The sequence below is a fragment of the Nematolebias whitei genome, chromosome 15 (genome assembly GCF_014905685.2).
Source record: "Nematolebias whitei isolate Nwh7 chromosome 15, NemWhi1, whole genome shotgun sequence".
Lineage (NCBI taxonomy): Eukaryota > Metazoa > Chordata > Actinopteri > Cyprinodontiformes > Rivulidae > Nematolebias > Nematolebias whitei.
In genome coordinates this window covers 28873521-28893540 of record NC_056512.1, presented here as the reverse complement: position 1 = coordinate 28893540, position 20020 = coordinate 28873521, and the positions used below count along the sequence as shown (strand labels likewise).

The window sequence follows — 20020 nt, the reverse complement described above, 5'->3', positions numbered from 1 at the left end:
TATTAACCTTGCATCTATTATTATTAGTAGTAAACAAGCTTGAATTCTTTGTAACTGCTTGGCAGACTTCAGTGGTGTTTGCATTCTTCAAAAAATTTATTGCACACAGTGGTAACGTTTTTATAATTTCCAAAGGCAAATAAAAATCATTTGTTTTGGCTGCATTCTGTTATGTTGGAAGTTGTGTTCCCTTTACGTCTGCAGGTTCTCATTAAGTTCTTTCTGTCTTTTCTTCAGTAGTGAAGTTGTGTTTGTCTTCCTCACCTTTAGGTTGGGTCAGTAGGCATTATCATGGCCACACTGAGAATAGCTTCAAGTAGAGTGCAATCCTCTTTGCAGAGCACAAAGACTCTGTCAGTGCTGCTTACCCTGCAGTTTTTAAAGCTTTGTGCATACTAAAGCTATGAGTGCATTATGCTCTTTTATTTTCTGTGTTTTGAGGTTTGGCTTTTAAAAATCTTGCTGAACTCTGTGGGAAAGTTTAGTGTCGTTGCCCAAAAGTGCAGAATGTGTTGCACGTTCTGTCATACCTACTATGGTTGGTAGCGAGCCGTCTTGTCTTCTGACTGCTAGTTGTTCTCTCGTTTGGCTTACAGCGATGGCATTCCTGGCTCTATGCCCAGTGACTGTCGTCTACCACCCTCCCCCCCACATCTCTCTCACATCCACACACGCCAGCCTGATCATTTGTCGACCCCTCATCTTTTATTGCTCGAACGTGAAGCAGCATGTGTGTGGCTTCTACACATGTTTGCTGTCCTTCCTCTTCATCTCCACTTGATTTTTTTTTTGTCCCAACCAATTTTATGCCTGCCCATACCAGGCTCACCTTGATCTCTCCTTCATTGATAAAAAAAAAATTGCATTTCCTTTGTCAACACAGTGAGCATCGTGTTGAAACACCAAGCTGTAGTCCTGTTGTTCTGGCAGAAGAGAGTCATGCCATAGCAGAGATCAGTTCATGGCCTCTTTGACCTTTATATTCACATGAGATATGCTTCAGTAACAACTCTTCAGTGGTAGCACTGCAAGTGTTCAAAGCTGTAATACATATTTCCCTTGAGTTGAGAGTGATCTGCAAAATAGTTTGTGATACATTTTAACGTCAGAAACTGCTCTGTTTTCAGAAACAAAGGTTTATTTCCTAAAATGGTTATTGTGCGATAGGTGAAAAACCGTGAAGTAGGAACGCTATATTTATTTGAGTATAATTTAAGATTTTATAAACCCTTCCCACACTCTTGCAATGTTCTAAACGTAAATTTAACAACACGTTAATGTACTGTACAGTACTGCAAAATTTTATATGGGTACTCAAAAGCCTTGATCCGGTTCTGATAGGCTCTCTGCAGCTGTTCAAGAGGCTTCCTGGGCCTGCAAGCAGCACTCAGATTGACCAGTGAGGCTCTGGAAGTAGTCCTGGTCCAATTCCCGGTTGGTTCCGTACGGCTGTCTGTATCCACTGAGCGCTGAAGTCATTATGAATAAAGAACGAACGTTTTAGCCAGGTTCGGATCAGATCAAAACTATCCCTCCATTTTGGCAGAAAGCAGCGGCCAGAAGCACTGTTGACTTCTGGGTAGTGTAGTTCTTTGACTGGTGTTACAGTTAGGGATGCACAATATTGGATTTTTGGCCAATATCCAATATGCCGATATGTTAAAACTTATTTGGCCGAAATCGATATTTTATATACGTTCCTTTGTCAGAACATATCCCTCTTATTTAATTTGCTACAAAAATTGTGCAACAGCTGTAAGAGCTGGTGACATATATTCAGTAACAGCCATATGATATGCATATCACTTTAACTTATATTAAATGAAAAGTGTTAAATATTATTTATTAGCATTAGTCACCTGTGATGCTGTCTCACTTGTGGAGGCTTGTTCCAGGTTCCTAGCTACAGTGTGGGATCCTCTGCACTCCTGTGCATGAAGGACAGACTTTTTAAGTTCAAAGTTTTTGTCTATCCGTTGTGCCATAAGATGAATCATGCTCACGGGGCTAACACGACGTCCAAATGTCTGTGATAAAACTCACCCAAGTCGTGCTATCGGCTAGTAGCTTCTCAATGACGTCGGAAATGACGGCAAACAAGCTCTAAATCTGTCTTGTGAGGTAAAAAATAAAATAAAATTTAGTGTACTTGGTTTTGTATAGTATCTCTTTCCTTGAGTTAGAGGCAAAGGGTTTGCTGCATCTTTCTTTGTTGCTCATAGTATTAGATATTATTAGCTCATTGTGCTCATAACCAATATTTTCTAGGTTTCTCTTTTATTTACCACATGTACTCTGTTGACCATTAACATGTTAAAGTCTTCAGTTCAATAAAACAAGTTGAACTAAAGTAACTATGGTAGTCACAAGTTTTTGTTGTTGTTTAGTTATTGTTGTTGTTTTCTGTTTTTAGTGGTGGTATTGTTTAAATGTGCCATAAGTGGCACATGAGATAAATTTTTTTTGCTGTTTAGTCTGCAAGAATGCATTAAATTTGTTAGTTATGTTTATCCATTTTAAACATAAAAGCACATTAAAAGATTGCACACTACAATAATTGAAATGGTAGATAGCAAAGTAAAAATGATCTTTTTTTTAATGGTTTTCTGTGATGCACCTGTTAGATTCCTTAGTTATTTTTTATTTGCCCATCTAATTGATTCATTGCAGATTTTAAAAACTTGTTAGGAGCAAGAAATACATTTAATTTTTAAAATGTCAAACGTATTTGACGGCGTTTCTTCTTTTTACAGTTCATTTTCAAATAGTTCAGAAATACCTATTTTATCAACCTGTTCCAATTTGGGTGACATTATAACGCACTTTAATTATACAAGCTTGTTGAAAACCAACATTAAATCAAATTGTTTCCGTGGCTCGTTGTCGACTTGTCCTCACGCTGTCTATAAGTAACGCTTCACTTGTTTCTGTTCACACTGTGTTAAAGATCTACAGGGCGACTTTTTGAGATTAACAGATACGAAAATAAAGTATTCATTTGATCAAAGACTTTATTTTTCTTGCCCGTTATTTAGGAAGTGGATTTCTATTTACTTCAGTAATCGTGTATGATATGACATTGATATGTAGTACGACATCCCCTCTGACTGTTGAAATGCATCTGACATAGTTGGATAGATATTTGTCTCTAAGATACAGTGTAGTGACTGTTTCAATGTCTGCATACAAACATAAATTTGAGTGACACATTCAGAGTCGGCACACACTTGCCACAGAATACAACAAACGTAGTCAAGAAACGGTAAAGACACATGTCTTGTAAACAATCCTGAGCCCAGACTTTCACGACGTCACTCGTGTCCTTAACTGCAGGATCAGATTTGAGCTTCAACATGAAGTACTTTCCCAAGTACTTTCCCAGTTTCGGCTTTCCATGTTCTAAGATTGGACAAAACTGATTTCAGCGCTGCACTGAAGGGCGCTGTCTACCTCCAGCTCACTGGGACCTCTGGGAGCGCTTGTTGCCAGGCAGTGGCGCACGTCGCTGTCGCCTGCAGCAGCATAGTTTTGGCATGAGAATAGACCAGTGGTTTCATGAACAATATAACAATTTTAGACTCTAAAAGTCAAATAAGCACAACTATCTCTTGATGCTTTAATTTTTAAAATGTATATTAAATATGTATGTGTATAGAAAAGTATTTAGTATTTTTCAGAATAGGTTTGTGGCTTCGTCGAGAGTAGCTCCCATTGGATGCCTTCCCATATGAAACAATGGCACATTGTGAGATGGTGTTTGGCAGAAGCGTGACACTTTTTTCAGCACTTTCGTTCTCAAGATTGTTTTCTAAAGATGCATTGTACAGCCAGTAATATTTAGAAACGTTGACAACAAATGAGAGTTAGATAATAAATTATCTGTTTTTGGTTTACCCACACTTGTTTATGTTGGGATCCGTTTTTCTGGATGGGTGTGTGGCATCGCCATCAGGGGCGCTCACTGTGAGACATCATTCCCAAAACCAACCCTGAAGACTGAAATCAAATGCACAATTTGAACACTTCAAAAATGTGTTTCTTACTACATAAAAATACATTTCTGTATTCTAAGATTCTTAGATTTTTCTACCTGGATTATTGAGCATGCATCAGGACATTTCTGTATTGTTCAGTATTCATCAACTCAGGAGTTACTAAAGCTCTCTCCTTGTCCTTTGCTTTTATATGTATGCATTTCAGCTGTGAAAAGAAGCAACAACACAAAGTGAAAACCATTTGATGGAAGATAAGAAAAAGAAAAAACAAGAAGAGAAGAAAAAGAAAGAAGCTGCACAGATAAAGGTAAACTTGCAGTGGGCGATTTATTTTAAAACCAACCTTTTCCCATTATTTGTTCATTTGTTAATTTCCCATACCTGCTTTGGGGGACGCTGTAGTCCTTCAGTGGGCAAGAGGCTGGGTCATCATTTATAAAGCCATATAAGATAAGATACTACTGGCTGGACCCCCATTCAATCAAGGGTCATAGCATTTTACCTCCATTTCTTTTCCTGCACAAATTCCCAGGCAAAGCAGTCCTCACTTGTTTAGATATTTATTCTGACAATGGATATATGGTTGTTTTAATGTGTTAAAATTAATTTTACATTATGTTTTAGGGAAAATAAAGTTAAATTCAAGTCTAGAACTTGATACTTTTCTTTAGAATAAACGTGTATTTAGGTTTTAACTTTCGTGTGTGTGGGGGGGGGATGACAATTCTACAATGACAGTTTATTCATTTTGTTTCTTTAAAATTTTCAGCTGCACAGTGTGCACAAGTGCCATTTCTGCTTCTGCTTATGATTTAATGCAGGTATATAAGGCATATTATACTTTATGAAGATTGTTTCTTGATCTTTATTTTACCCCTCACAGCTGTAGTCTTTATCCTTCAGTGAGATTTCTATAACTTTTAAGTGTTGTGCAGCATCCTTGACCTTTTGACTCTGCTAGTCAAAGTATGTATGCCTGTCTTAATGTGAGGGAGAAGCATTTGTAAAATATGTTTTACTCCCTCTTAAGGTGAAGGCTCAGTAAACCTTTAAACCCCATTTAGCAATAAGAAATGAACACAAACCTTTGACAACCCCAGTTCTGAAAAGGTTGTATAAAATGTAAATAAAAACAGAACTCAATGATTTGCAAATCTCATAAATTCACATTATATTCACAATTGAACATAACCATATCAGATGTTTAATATAAGAAATTATAACTTTGTTTATATTTATTTATTTTTAAATATTGTCATTTTGAATTTGATGGCAGCAATACCTCTCAAATGCTGTAAAGGTGAAATAAATGAGAAACAGCTGGGGGAACTTTTTGCTAAGAATAAGGTCAGTTGGCAACAGGTCAGCAAGAGGACTGCGTCTAAAAAGAGCATATTAGAGGCTGAATTTCTCAGAAGTAAAGATGGGCAGAGGTTCACCAGTTTGTGGAGGAACTGTCTAAAATTGCAGAACAATTTCAGAATAATGCTCCTCAGTGGAAAATTGGTAAGACATTAAATTTCATAACATCTGCAAAATAAAATCATTTTAAGATTTCAAGATTCTGAAGAAATTTCTAAGCTCAAAGGACACGGCTGAGTCATCATGAGAGGACTGTGATCATTGGGCTCACATGTTCATTGCTGCAAATATCTGCATGGACACACGGACACCTGTTTTCTATGCCCTTCATAAATGCTTGTTAAAGCTCTATCATGCAAAGAAGCCATATGCCAACCATTCAGGAACTCATCCGTCTTCTCTGGGACAAAGCCCATTTAAAGTGAGGCAGTTTAAACATTTGATATGTTTATTATGTCCCTTTGCAAATAAAATATGGGTTAGTGAGATTTGCAAAATATTGTATTCTGCATTTATTTAAATTTTATACAATGTCTCATCATTTTTTTAAAATTGGGATTATAGATATTTTAAAACAAGCAAAACTTTGTTTCTTAACATTTTGCTCTGTTTGCTCTATCTAGTTGCTGCTGTGCAGTTTCACACCCAAGAGAACTAGCAAATAAAGTTATTAAAAAATATTCATTGTAAAACATTGAATTGTAAAAATTCCTGATATTAGTTTGTGTTTCTCTTTTTTTACAGGTCACAGAACAGACAACCAAAGGTGAGTTGTATTTCATTTTAGCTATTGCATGTTATGCACTTTTTTTTTTTGTATATTCCCCTTTTAGTATTGATGGATCTCCTGCTGGGTTTGCAGTATCAAAGTAGTACTTTTATCCAAACGAAATTATGCTCAGACAGGCGATGAAGCAGTTGTATATTTTCCGACAGTAAGGAGAATGACTGTATTGATTAGAAATTGTGTGTTTCTTTTTTTATTTCTATTACTTTTTAAGCTTTAGGAGCCTCGGCTTGATCTCAGCTTACTGCTGTGTGAATATAATACATTAGCTTTTGTTAAAGTAAAACACTTTAGTGGAATAATTAGTGGCATCCAGGTGGTCTGATCTATCTGAGCTGAACACGAAAGCCAGGTGCCCATACAAGACTAATAGGGAGCACAGGGATGATGCAGCTGCTCCTCAAGCCTCCCTAAAGGCTCTTCATGCATACCTAGGAGGGCAGAAGAAGGGAGGACTCTCAGATAAAAGAAAGAGACAAAAAGCCAACATACAAACCAAGACAAATTTGTGGAGGTGACTGAAAGATGGCTTATCTTGTGCAGAGGTTTTATTTATCTTGCAGGTTTTTCTCACAGTTTGGTCTCACAAGCCCAGAGGCTGGAATGGTCAGTCAGTTAGTCTGGGAACAGATTTCTTTATTGGAATGAGAAATCTCATTCAAGCAGGAAAACTTTTGCTCTGTATAAACCAGGTGAAAGCTGAGTGGAATTATTCAGCAGATATAAACAGTAAAGTGCAGATATAACCGATGCACGGGTACACGTTCATGTGTTTTTGTGCTCGAAAATTGTTTACTGGTTTTATTTATTTATTTAACTTTTGGTGGCATATCTGTTGTTTATTAAAAATAAGTACTCTGAGCATCTTGATGTTTTGCACTCTCAGTTAAGTAGGTATAACTAGGACTAACATACTTCTATTAACTCTTTATGCCCAGCTCTGTTTTGAGTGCACAATTACTTGTTTAATGTTGTTCAAAACCATATTTTAGAAGTCGATCGATTAGGGTTTTTGTTGGTGTGCCAGTCTCTAGAAATAAAAGCACCTAATGGCTGACATGAAACTGATTTGTATGTTTTTAGCTTATAAATACAAAAATTTAATATTATTCATACACATTATAATCTAAGATATTTTGTTAAAGAATAAAGGAAAAAGAATGATTAACTGTGATTTAGTAGATTTATACACATTCCTATGGAAAATGTTGCATATTTTTTCCTCAAAAGTATCATTTTCTAACCAAATAAATATTTAGAGCTCTGAAAAATAAGAATTATGATTTTGCTCATTTTTCTCCAAAATATCACCGTGTTCTTTTAAACTTCTGGTCAACTTTCTTTGGGGTCTGCTGGTGTGGTTCTGGGGAAAAAGCACCCTTCTTTGAAAAGGCAACAAAAAGCATGTTAATAAAAGAGCGTAGTGTCAATAAGCCTGTCGCAATAAACTGTAAATCAATTAATCACATGATAAATTAAAATTATTGACCTCATTTTCTTTTTTTGGCTTTATCGTTTCTTTGTGTGTCTCTCTTTCTACTGAAGACACTGGATGACAAAAGACAACTCAGGTGCTCTTCACTGACTCCTCCCTTTCTCTTTTCTCTTTAAAATCCGTTTTAATAATCAAAAATCGCGTTTTTGGATCGTTAAATGCAGCTAAGCTGAGAAGCTAAGCTAACAGGCCGACCTCGGGGTAAAAACCTCTGTCTTGTCGAAGCTCCAAAATTCACGGTTGAAACCCGTGCCTTTGTGTAAAAAGTTGTCTTTCTCTACAAAACAAAGCTGAGAACTTGTTTACTGATTTTTTATTTAAAGCTTTTTGTGGAAAAATGCTATGCTAAAGAGCTCAAACCACACTGAGAACCGGAAGAAGAAAAAAGAAGCAGACACAGCCCATGTCATGTCAAGGGGCCTCCCTCCCATTTTTCTGCTCGCTCCCTCACTATTCATCCTTCGGTTCAAAATGTTTTATACTGCCATCCGGTGGTCAGTAAAGGTACTACACTCAAAACAAATTAACCATTTCTTCTTAAATTTGACAATAATTACTAATTATTGTAAAATTTCAAACAGTATTATAGTTTATCGCAATCATTTCTGAGACAATTAATCGCCCAGCAAAATTTGTTATTGTGACAGGCTTAAATTTCAAGTGTAGCTGCATCGTGCTGAACTGTCTCATAAATATTTGCATAAGAATTTATTAACAAATTTCTTTCACCTATTGGAAAATTCTCAAAAAAATATTGACTTTCAGTCTGTGATGAAAACATTTTTTTTTTTATTCTTGAGCATTTTTTTTAACATTTGTTACAGTTACTATTAAAGCTGTAATAACAACTGAGAAAACCATAAATCCAAAGAAAAATCCCATTTTTTATGCAATGATTTATTTATTCAACAATCATCTAAAAAAAATGCAGCTTGTTTATGCTACTAATGTGAGGTACGCTGGGACCTAATTAGAAGAACAGGGCAAGTGTGGGGGACGAATAAACACGCATTCATGCACAAGAGATTTACAGGAACACCGTAAGCATCAACACTACACCAGCTCCTGTCTGCTCTAACCAATATGATTTTCCTTGGATGAGAGGAGGATGGTCTGCTGTAAGAAAAAATGATTAAATGAATTTTCGTGGGTACTTCTGTGTGAAAGGAGGCGGCTGCCGAAAGGCAGGGCCTCAGGTTGATTTTAGGTTGCGGGAAAACTGCGTGCAAGAGCAAAAGAAACAGATGGAGCCACGTGAAACTGTGAGGCTGAACTTCAGTTTCCTGTTTGCCGACACAGCTGAGGGGGCCCTTGGTGGGTTATTTCTACTGGCCCATTTCTGTGACACACGTGCACACATTCTCACTCTCCCAGTCTCCTAATGTAACCGTCGAATGCCAGCGTTAGTTTGTTTTTGCCGTCTCTGCACAAACACACAAACGCAGCTGTACTTGTGTAGTTTTACTCAGTTACTCACTGTTACCAACACACACACACCTATGACTCACAGTCCTGCTCTGAAAGATTTATGAATTTTATAAGAAAACTCCTTTAATTCTTACCAAAAAGTGCTGGGTGCAGTTAGTAAATTATCTGGTGTGTTTCTGACCCTCACTGCAGTCTAAACAACTGGACTCAGGCAGCCTGAATACGAGGGACACTTTCTGTTCTGACGCGATGGTCGTTGTGATTTGAACAAATCCAACCAAAGTATTTACAGTTAGTGATGTGTAATTTTTGCACGATAAAATTTTAAAAGCCCAGCAACTAATAAATCCATCTCCTGGTTCTGAACTGCTAAGAAAGGTCATTTATGAGAAAGTCATGTACAAGTACTTAGGGTTTAGTATTATTAGCTAGAGTGAAAACAGGCATGTTGGCAGCTCATTTAAAGTTAATGAAATACAGAACGCTCAGCATCCTTCCACGTTAAAGTATCTGTTCATAAAATGAGGCACAGTCCAGTTCTGCTTGACTTACCATCAAACACATTTTATTTTGTAGGCTCATATTGAACTGATGATGGTGGGTGCCCTTCACTAAAAATATCAGTTTTGAATCTTTTTTCTTAGTCAGGACCAGATGAACTGAACTCAGATTTTCTGCACATCTTTGGTCTTCATTGTGTACTTCGCTGCAATTAATTAAGTTCCTAAAACTTGTATGTGAACTGGTGATTGTTGCTCCTTATTGCTGAAATATTTACTAAGAAACACAAAGGAATTTGTTGATCTTTTTGTTTATCGTCTTGATTAAATTGACTTCATAATAACGTATGGAGCTGTTCCCTCTCAGTGAGAAGGTTGCCAGATTGAATCCCGGCCTGGCACCTTTCTGTGTGGAGTGTGCATGTTCTGTCTGCATTTGTGGATTTTCTCCAGTTACTCTGGTTTCCTCCCACAGACAAAAAGCATGCACATTAGGCTAATTGGAAACTCTAAATTGTTTCTAGGTGTGAGTGAGATGGTGTGCGTTTGTCTCTATAGTCCCTTCTTCATGGGCGTTGCTTTTCGCAGCTCACATTGACTCAGCCTCTGCCAAATGTGTCTCCATCACCTGTTCCTGCTTGGTTTTTGGAACCACCTCACCTGTGGTTCCAAGCAAGTTGAGCCTTACAAACTTACAGTGTTGTAACATTTTTTTTTTTTTTAAATGAAGTCCGACTACTAGACAAAGTGGCCATATTATTAGTGTGTTTGCTAAATGGCTACATACACTACCCGGTAGCTCCGCCCACTGACTATCCCGCCCAATGAGTGAGGGACGCACTCAATGGAGACACACCTACACTTGAGTAGAACCAAATAGAAACGAAGAGATTAGACTGGTACTGAACAGTGGAGAAGTGGCTGTGATGGACTTGCGACCTGTCCAGGGTGTACCTCGCCTCTTGAACAGTGACCACTGGACCCCCGTGACCTAAAAAAAGAAGCCGGTAGAAATAATGGATGAATGGGTTTTATTATTATTTTTTGGCTTGGGTATGATATGAAACAGTCATTTGATATGTTATCTCTAGTCCTCAAATTTCATTGCTGTAGTTTTACCACATGCATTTTGTAGATGGTCCGTTAAAATATTCACTTTACAGGTCACCACTAGAGTAGAGCCAGACCTGCATGCTAGACAAGTTGTAGCTTCATATGAGTAGTTGCTCTCTGGACTACGACTGTCAAAGACTATTTTTTGATTTACAATTGCAAGAAAACATTCAATTTTTTTTAATGTTGTAGTCTCACTGAATTGAGTTTTTCCAGCCATAAAACTGTGGGGTTTCATTTTGAGCAACCACTTTTTGAAAATCATCGCCTATTTTTAGATGTTCAGCTTGCAAAACTTCTAAATCATGAACATTATTTCCCTAACCTTAGCAGCCACTTCTACATTTATGATTAAATCTAATGGCGTACACATGTAATAAAGATAGGCAGATATTAACCTTTTTTTTTTTTTTTTTTAAGGAGTTATTTATGTTTAGCGTGTTTTTTAGACCTGGACATTCAGAGCTGTGGCCTCAAATGACTTCTGGTGTCAAAATACAACTCTAGCACGCTGGAGAATAGTAGGAGATGCCTGCAGTAAAATTGAGATGAAGTTTGAGATGCCCAAGACAACCTTGTGACTATTTTGAGAAAAATTAAAACATTGTACAAATTTTTTTTTTTACATGTTTAAAATTCAAGCCAGAAGATGCCTCTGCAATGTATGCAAGGACATTAAGAACCCCTGCAGACGTTTTGAGACATTTTAGAGACTTCCTTCCAAATGTTGTGAAATACCAGCTTAACCTTGAACAATAATTTCCCATGAAGTGTAACTGACCAGCTCTGGAAATAAATAGGCTGGTGATAGATGAAGGAAGTAATAATAAGCATTTTCTCCATTATTGTAAAGCACAGCTCGTCAAGCTAGAGTCAATAAGCTCTATTAATGTTTATTTATAAGTGTTAATGGGCTATTGTGTTTCTATTCATGAAGTGCTTTCTCATTTCTATCAAAAGCAGAGCATGGCACATATTCACATCAAGGCAAAACATTACATTTGCTGTAAAAGATGTGTCACAGGTGTAATTTCCTAACCAATTAATTTTCTGCTTCACATTCACTTCATTGTGCCCAGTGCTTTGTGTTCAACAGCCATAAATGGTGGTACAGTCAAAGGGGATTTATACAAGTGTTTCTATAGTCACCATGTGTTGTTGCAATTTAAATAAAAGCGGCAGTCATGGGGATCAACTAAATGCATAAAGAACAGCTGAATTCAGCCGCTCGTGTACAGAAACGATGCAGATCAATTTGGTGTCGCTATGTTCAATCATCTGTGACTTAACTGGCTCATGATTTTGGTATAATGTCTTTATATTTTACAGTCGGAGCATTAACCATGTTTTAAACGTGTAAAAAAATCTATCATAAAAACTCTAATTTGCCTTAAAGTCCTGTGGTTTTTTTTTTTTTGCAAATTTATAACTCGGGGTGTGTTTTAGGATTTTATATTTTTTGGAGCTGGCAATTAAGTGAGCTGCAGTGCAGAGACTTTTTGTGCAGCATTTGCAAAGGTTAAGTATGTGCTTTTACAGAAATTACATAACATTTCGTGGCCTTCTAATGTTTGGCAAAAGAGGTGTTTCCACAAACGGTAAACATGACACCAGTATAACAAATTGAATACTAATGACTTCCCAGTCTTCTGCTGTTTCTGTATGAAGTCAGTAACCCAGTCTGAGTCGGTTTGGCTCAGCAGGTGCTGCCCAGGCCAGGACGACACGATAGTTTGCTCTTATTCACGCTTCACTTCTTCTAAATCAAAACACAGTGGAATCTGGCTGCCGACAGCTGCTGGCACAGAACGCCATGGGCTGGGGCGTGATAAGTCCAGGAAAGTTTTGTTTCTGTCCTCTTCTGCAAGCGGCAGTCTTACAGATGACCTTCAGTGACCTGGGAAGCTGTTTGAGGTTAAAGCTGAACATATGTTTGACCAGAAATACTCTTTAAAAGGAAAGTGTGGTCGTAGTGATATAAACCTGTGGTGTGTGATAGTGTTGAACAATTCGGATTATGTATGATTTGTATAAATGGTCTGGCCTATATACAGTAGATCTTGGTTATCCTTTCAGTGCTGTGAAGTCTTAAGAGCTTTTGAACAGCATTTCTGTCTGTGGAGCGTGATGAAGGGAGGGGTTTCCCTCCGAACTGCTGTGTCGCATTTATTCACTTCTAATTAAACCTTTTAATCTTCTATCTTGTGAGGTTTGCTGCTCACATTTTAAAGCCCACAGGGAAGAATAAGATGAAGCCCTTTAAAGGCTGAATCACTCTGTACTGATTTCTGCTGCTTTTAATTACACATCTGATAAAGAACTGGTTATATTTATATTTTCTGCTTCACTTGATTTTTTTGGCGGCAAAAGCACATGCACAGTAAATTAGAAAATTTTCAAGATGGCATGCATCCTAAAAATATCTACTTTTTTTTTGTATTTATAATTACATGACCCCCCCCCCCCCAATATATTAACATAAATGTCACAACAACAAACAGTTTATAAGAAGAAAAGGCAGTCGTAACAAGGACAAGTCTTGTGATTTAGGAATGTTGCACGTTTTATGTTTATGCTGATAAAATGATCATGTTTCCTCAATACATTAAAATTTACTCACCTTGAGCCCTTAAAGTGAAAAACCCTTTATGAAACAGGCTTTGGGTCCAAAGACCAGTGCACTGGATTAACGTGGAGGGAGGGATGCCCACATTCTGACAGTAAAGCTGAACTTACCCACCACCATAGTTTCCATTTTATAGTCCATCCATACAGCATCATCTTTACACGCTTCTTACTTTTCGGGTCGCGAGGGTGCTCATGTCCAGCAGTCACTGTGCGAGAGGCGGGGGACATCCTGGACAGGTCCAAGTCCATCATGGGAACACATAGAGACAAACGACCATTCACTTTCTTACTCACACCTAGGGACAATTTAGCTATCATTCAGCCTAACATGCATGTTTTTGGTCTTTGGGAGGAAATCAGAGTATCTGGAGAAAACCCACACGTGCACAGAGAGCACATGCAAACTCCAGCCAGAAAGGCCCTCAGTCGGTATTTGAACTGGGGTGACCTGCTCACTGAGAGGTGGCAGCTCTTCCAACTGTGCCACCGTGCTGCACCGTTTTATAGTCCTTTCATAATAAAATGATGGCAGAAAACAGATGCTGGGACTCTGAGTTGTTTTTATTTTCTCTGGTGCGTTTTTTTTTTTTTTTTTTCCAGGAGGGACTAGCGATAGGCGTCGTCTTGTAAAAAACAAACCGACCTGAAAAGCAACATTAGGAAACGTTCATTTTACTACAAAGTGATTGAGCAAATAAATGACCACAATTGTTGGGTTATTTCTTTAAATTTCCTCATTTTAAGCTAAACTTCAAATCTTTGAAATTCACTGCCCATCTGTAACTAATATCAGGATTGATAAACTGACCTGTTACTTACATGCTCTTATAGCTAGCTACCTGTTAAGGTTTATGTTTTTTTTTACAAGTCCTGATTGCTAATACAATCTGCACACAAACTCTAAAATTCACACAGTGGGTGCCATCACTCTTCAAGGTCATGTGTTACCTGTTTTATACTTTTACGCGTTACATGGGGAGGGCATTGATGCTTCAAACCTTCTCTTTCTTTCATATGCCTTCAACTCCTTGATGTCTCCCGAGACAAACTTCCCCGCCAACCACCAGGTCTTAAACATTCTGCAAAGTGTGCTATCATCTTTTCTCTTAAAAATTAAGATCCTTTTAAAAGTGGAAAATGAGATGTCTTTCTCTGCATGTAGCGCACACAGCCCAAGGCCAACGTTTGATGTGCATCTTTGATGAACTGGGAATTCTCCTGTGCAGCCTCCCAGCTGAGGACTGTGTGTGTGAATAGGCCGTCATGGAGAGCGACTCCAATCTCTCTTTACTCCATTTCACTTTTTTCTGCAGAGAGCTGCTTTGCGAGACACAAGCTTAATGTGTCGCACCTGCAGGAAACATAGTTTTTTTTCTGTTGATTGATCTTCCATTTCCATTAATATCATAACAGGAAAAAATATTCATTTTATTCAGCAAATGGTATTTTTGTTACTTAATGTGCAAAATTCGTGCAGTTCTTTGAAGCGAAGAAACCAAAGTTGTGTGCCACGCTACTTATAAATAGTGGTCTAATTGTAAGCGGCTTTGGAGCAAAGCTGTTTGCAGGCAGTGAGATGGGTGCTCACAGTGGTGCACACGAGGGGGTGGAGACTTTTGTGCTCGTACACCATTCTCTTCATCACTTACCCTCCCTCCTGTGCCTCTTTTCCTTCGTCCTGTATTCTGGCTCTCGCTTTCGTTCTCCCTCCCTGCTCCTCTTTGTTTCTTCACTCTGATTGGCTAGCAGAGCAGCCTGGCATTTTTTCTCCCTTCCCCCAACTTCCAGAAAAATCTACGTCACATCGGAGAATCCCGACTGTATTACCTCCATAACTTTTATTATCTTTGGAGACATAAGCAAAACTTTTTTATTTTTTTTTATTTTGCATATGTGTGGAAGAAATCTCTTAAATCAGACGAGCTGGACTAAGAATTGCTGCCTCCATCTGCTGTTCTTAATACAACAATAACAAAAAGAGGATAATAGTAATCACTGCAAATGAAGGTGAATCTGAGAGGTGAGCACAGGAAGGAGAGACAACATGTAGAGAAATCTGGAGACCCACCACTAGACCCTCCTCCCCGTTTGTTGAGCTGCAGGGGGAGGCAGATGCACACAGATACAGGCTGTGGCTCGAACAGTGGCTGTGCAGAAAATAAAAAATGTATAAAATAACACAACAGAAATGTAGGATTCCCTGCATACGCCTTCAGTATAAGCACACACCAGACGAAAATAGGAAAAGCATGTATAAGAGAACATGTCTGTCTGTGTTTAGGACCGTGTGACTTCATGTTCTACAATCCTGCCCTCTCCCCTCAGCGTGGGCCTCAACATTACATAACTCTTTGTTTTTGTATGTGGCGCGCTGGCTGCATGTGCACAACTTATTCACTGCTCCACTGCACACACTCGGGATGCGAGCCAGTGGCAAAGCAGTGTTCTTTGTAACTTATTTAGACCACAGAAGGATTTTCTTTTGGTTGTCGGCTTTACAAGCCCGCCACCCCCTGCTAGAGCTCCACTACCATTTTGGCCCAGTGCACATTATGTCCAATCAGCTGATGTTTGGGTGTCTGTGTAAGTTTTAAGCACATTTTTTGCATCCTGTTTACATTGGTCTACCAGCTTATTCTGTTATGTAATGAAATACTCTTGAGGCGATTATCCAGCATCTTTCATGTCCTGTAATGCATCTCATCCAGGCCCAGCTCTAACACCGAGCTGATGCTTGGAAATATTTAATCAGGACGTTTAACCTTTTAGGTACACATTATTCTATTGTATATTACCCTATGGAGGATTTTGAAAAAGGCTCATTGCTTTTAATAGCTTTCTGGTGTTTTATTTCACCCCCAATGCTCAAAGTAGAATTGGAACCTTGCTTTTAAAGCAGCTAAATTCAGTTTATATATATTTTTTATAATTGTCAGTTAATGACATTAATGTGAAACATGGCACTTGGTGAAAAACCTACAAAAAGGGATCATGTTTCTGCTTCTCCCCTAAATTGTCAAAGCTTTAAAGGGAATATACCTCAATGTTTAGTTTTCCAGAGGTCTCTTTCCTGCTTAACACCAAATAACAGACTGACAGTGTTTGAATAGTGGAGCATTTAGCAGAAAAAAGGAACGTATTCCTCTTAGATATCATTAGTAAATGGTTCTTGATCTTGCTCAGTGACACCATCAACATTAATAAAGATGGAAGTGTCTTCGCTTTCTTGTGTTGTTAAAAACATCTGTTTCGTGTCACCATGTTTTTATTTTCATTCCAGCATCTGAATACTCTGTGGGGCTGTACAACTAATGCTGCGTATACAAGTCCTGCCTACATCTCCCCAACTCGCTAGCAGTGTAACATGACACTTTTTAAAAGCCTTAAATAACTAAATTTAACAAAACTATACATATAGTTTGTACAGCAGAAAGCTGGCCATTTAAATGATCAGAAAGGTGAATACACTGAGATGTATTTTTATTTTTTTAGTGAGGCAAATTTCCTGTTTACATGGAGGAGTGAGACTTAAATGTTGCACTGCAGGCAGTCACTAGGGGGCGCTCATCCAGCTCCCAGTCCTCTCTCCCGGTATAGTTTGACTGTGTGGGTGGCACTAATGTAATTTTTCAGTAACTTTTTAAGAGTTCTCTTTTCTAAAATCATCTATTGATGCTTAAAACTAATGAAATTAATTAAAGTTAATAATACCTCCAATTGGCTCCATATTGTTAGTGAGTTATTATAGATTTACAAATGACCTGCCTTCCTTAAGCTAAGGTTGTTCTGTTTATAGGCTGATGTAAATGACTGGACAGAGATGACAGAGAGACTCACACTGTTGCCACGGGTAACTAATGCTAGTGGGACATGAGCACTCGCCTTCAGCAGCTGTACCAACAGTTGATAACTAACAGCTTTGGCCAAGTGCAGAGAGGAAATCATTTCAGGGGCTATAACCTGCCACAAAGTATGAATAGCTTACGTTGATGGGGCTGGACACCTGTTACAGCACTGTCCTGGTGGAAACAAAAGCCCACAATAATGAAGCGGGCAGGTCTAAGTCCATTACTTGGTACTTGACTTCTTTATCACTTTTAATCTGTGAACAGGCAGGCACCCCCAGTTGACTGTGAGAGAGCTGTGTGTGTCTTGGCCATCCCTGAAGGCAGTGCTGAGTTTATTATACTCCTGTGGCTCTCCAAAGAAAAGCCATGTGCTTCAAGCTTCAGGTTCCCTACAAAAGGCAGCACATCTTGTGCAGTTGTCATTTTCTTGTTTACCTTTCTGTTGGGGTGTAACGGTACGCTAAAATCACGTTTCGGTTCGGTTCAGTTTCAAGGAGGGCTCGGTTCGGTTAATTTTCGGTACAAAAAAAGGCCAAAATGAAGACTTAACAAAATGTTTATTTTGAAAATATGCCAAGTAAACAATACGTTTGTATAAAAATAAATAAAAGCGACCCATTTGGATGATATTTTAAACAAACGGCACTCTTTACAATAAATAAACTATACTAACAATAATAAAAATCTCAATAAATACAATAACAGTCAGAACCAGAACAATAAGCAGTAGGGGTGCACTGATAAATCGGCCCTGATTTCCTTAATTTGGGGAAATCGGTCGATACTTGCATGAGAACCCGATATTTTTTTATTTTATTTTAACAACAATTATCTGAACTTCATTTATATTTCAGAACACTACCTCATGGCCAGTTAAAACAAGTTTGTATTCTTTCTAGGATATTGTTCAAGGGTATGTTTTTCAATAAAATAATATTGGAAAATTGAAGGTGTATCGTGACCTTATAACACCTGACAGTGTCGTTTATAAAACAAAATCGATATCGGCCAAAATCGGAATCGGCAGGTCAGACTTTTTAGAAATCGGTGATCGGCCAGAAAACTGCAATCGGTGCACCCGTAATAAGCAGCAACAGACCTTTTACAATCTAACTAATCAAGTTTTAAGTTTTTGGCCAAAAAGACCAACTTGTCCACATTTTCTGCCAAAAGCACAGATCTAGTTGCAGTGACATTATCTCTATCATTATCTTTGTCAGAACATAGCCCTCTTATTTAGGCTTATTTGTTACAAAAATTGTGTAACATTTGTAAGAGCTGGTGACATATCATATATTCAGTAACAGCCATATGCATAGCACTTTAACTTATATTAAATGAAAGTGTTAAATGTTATTTATTAGCATTAGTCACCTGTGATGCTGTTTCACTTGTGGAGGCTTGTTCCAGGTTCCTAGCTGCAGTGTGGGATCCTCTACACTCCTGTGCATGAAGGACAGACTTTTTAAGTTCAAAGTTTTTGTCTGTCCGTTGTGCCATAAGACGAATCATGCTAACGGGGCTAACACGACGTTCAAATGTCTGTGATAAAACTCGCCCAAGTCGTGCTATCGGCTATTAGCTTCTCAATGACGTCGGAAATGTCGGCTTATAACTCTGGTAAGGTTACATCGGAAAAATATCTCCAACTGGGGATGATGCAGCGAGGCTCAACGTAGTTCTAAAATCTTTGGAATCTGACATCCTCAACAAAAAAAACCTTCCACACCGCCGACATTTTGAATTTTCCTCTCTGTCGTGAGATCAGGTAGGCACATGTGACGTCAACACGTTGTGCTGCCGCTGCAGGCATCCTTGCCACTGGGTTGTCGTACAAAAACAGCGCCTTTTATATCTGTGAGTTATTTTGATGGAATGGCCGATGTCCGCTATTGAACTTTAACATTAATATCAGCTGATACCGATACCATGCCAATAATATCATGCCGATCATATCATGCATCCCTAATTTTTAGAGGATAGGCGATTGTTACTTATGTAAATGAGCTCCTTTGACAGGTAATGTTTTATTCATTCATATATATGTATATATTTTTTGTTTTCAAATATAACAACACCAATTAAGCTATAAACAAACTATGCTTTATCAGAAAATAAGTCTTATTTTCAGCTAATCCGATAAGTATTTTGCTCAAAACTCTCCTTGTGCTTAATGCTCCTTTGCCCTCCCCACACACACCTCATTCTGCTTTTCTGTTTTCTTGTTTTCACTTGTCCCCTCCCTTCTACCCTTCCACTTCCACAGTGCCAGACTCTGTCAAGCTCAGCCCCGCTCCTCCACTTGCACCCACAAGCCCTGGTTCCACCCCATCTGCAGCGCCAAGCAGTGGAAATGGCAAGCGCGCCCCCTCTGGATGCCAGCCGCAGACTTTGCTTCAGCAGCGTTACCCACCCAGAGAGGTTCCTCCACGCTTCCGCCAGCAGGAGCAGAAGCAGCTGTTAAAGAGGGGCCAGCCTCTGCCTTCCGGGATCCCACCTCCCCTCTCGACGGGAAATCCCAACACTAGTGAATCTGCAGCAGCATCAGTAGCCGTAAACTCATCCCCATCCTGCTCCTCTTCTTCCACAGCCAGTTTGCTCACAGGTCAGCCTATACACTCTGTTGGCAAGTCACCATCTCCTATTTCCTTTCTTTGTGCATTCCTAATAAGATAAATGTAGTAAATATTCAAAAACCTTGCAAAGAGAAGCTTGGTGTTGAATGGAAGTTTATTTTGAAATACAGTAGTCCCGCTCTACTTCACGATTTGACTTTCGCTACTTGACTTTCACGGACTTGCTCTTCCGTGGTTTTTCAAAGTACGATTGAACATGACACACAATTGGCTGACTGACGAATGAGT

At 38.6% G+C, this 20020-nt stretch overlaps 1 protein-coding gene across 1 annotated transcript in view; it reads left to right on the top strand.

Annotated features, from left to right (window-relative positions):
* The first annotated feature begins 4239 nt into the window (after positions 1-4239).
* The window catches only part of tnrc6c1 (trinucleotide repeat containing adaptor 6C1), a 39428-nt gene continuing 23647 nt past the window's right edge, over positions 4240-20020 (top strand). Inside the window, exons 1-3 of the mRNA XM_037688527.1 lie at positions 4240-4302; positions 6102-6123; positions 19423-19761. Coding sequence (XP_037544455.1) covers positions 4240-4302; positions 6102-6123; positions 19423-19761 — 424 coding nt within the window. The remainder of the gene's footprint in view (positions 4303-6101; positions 6124-19422; positions 19762-20020) is intronic.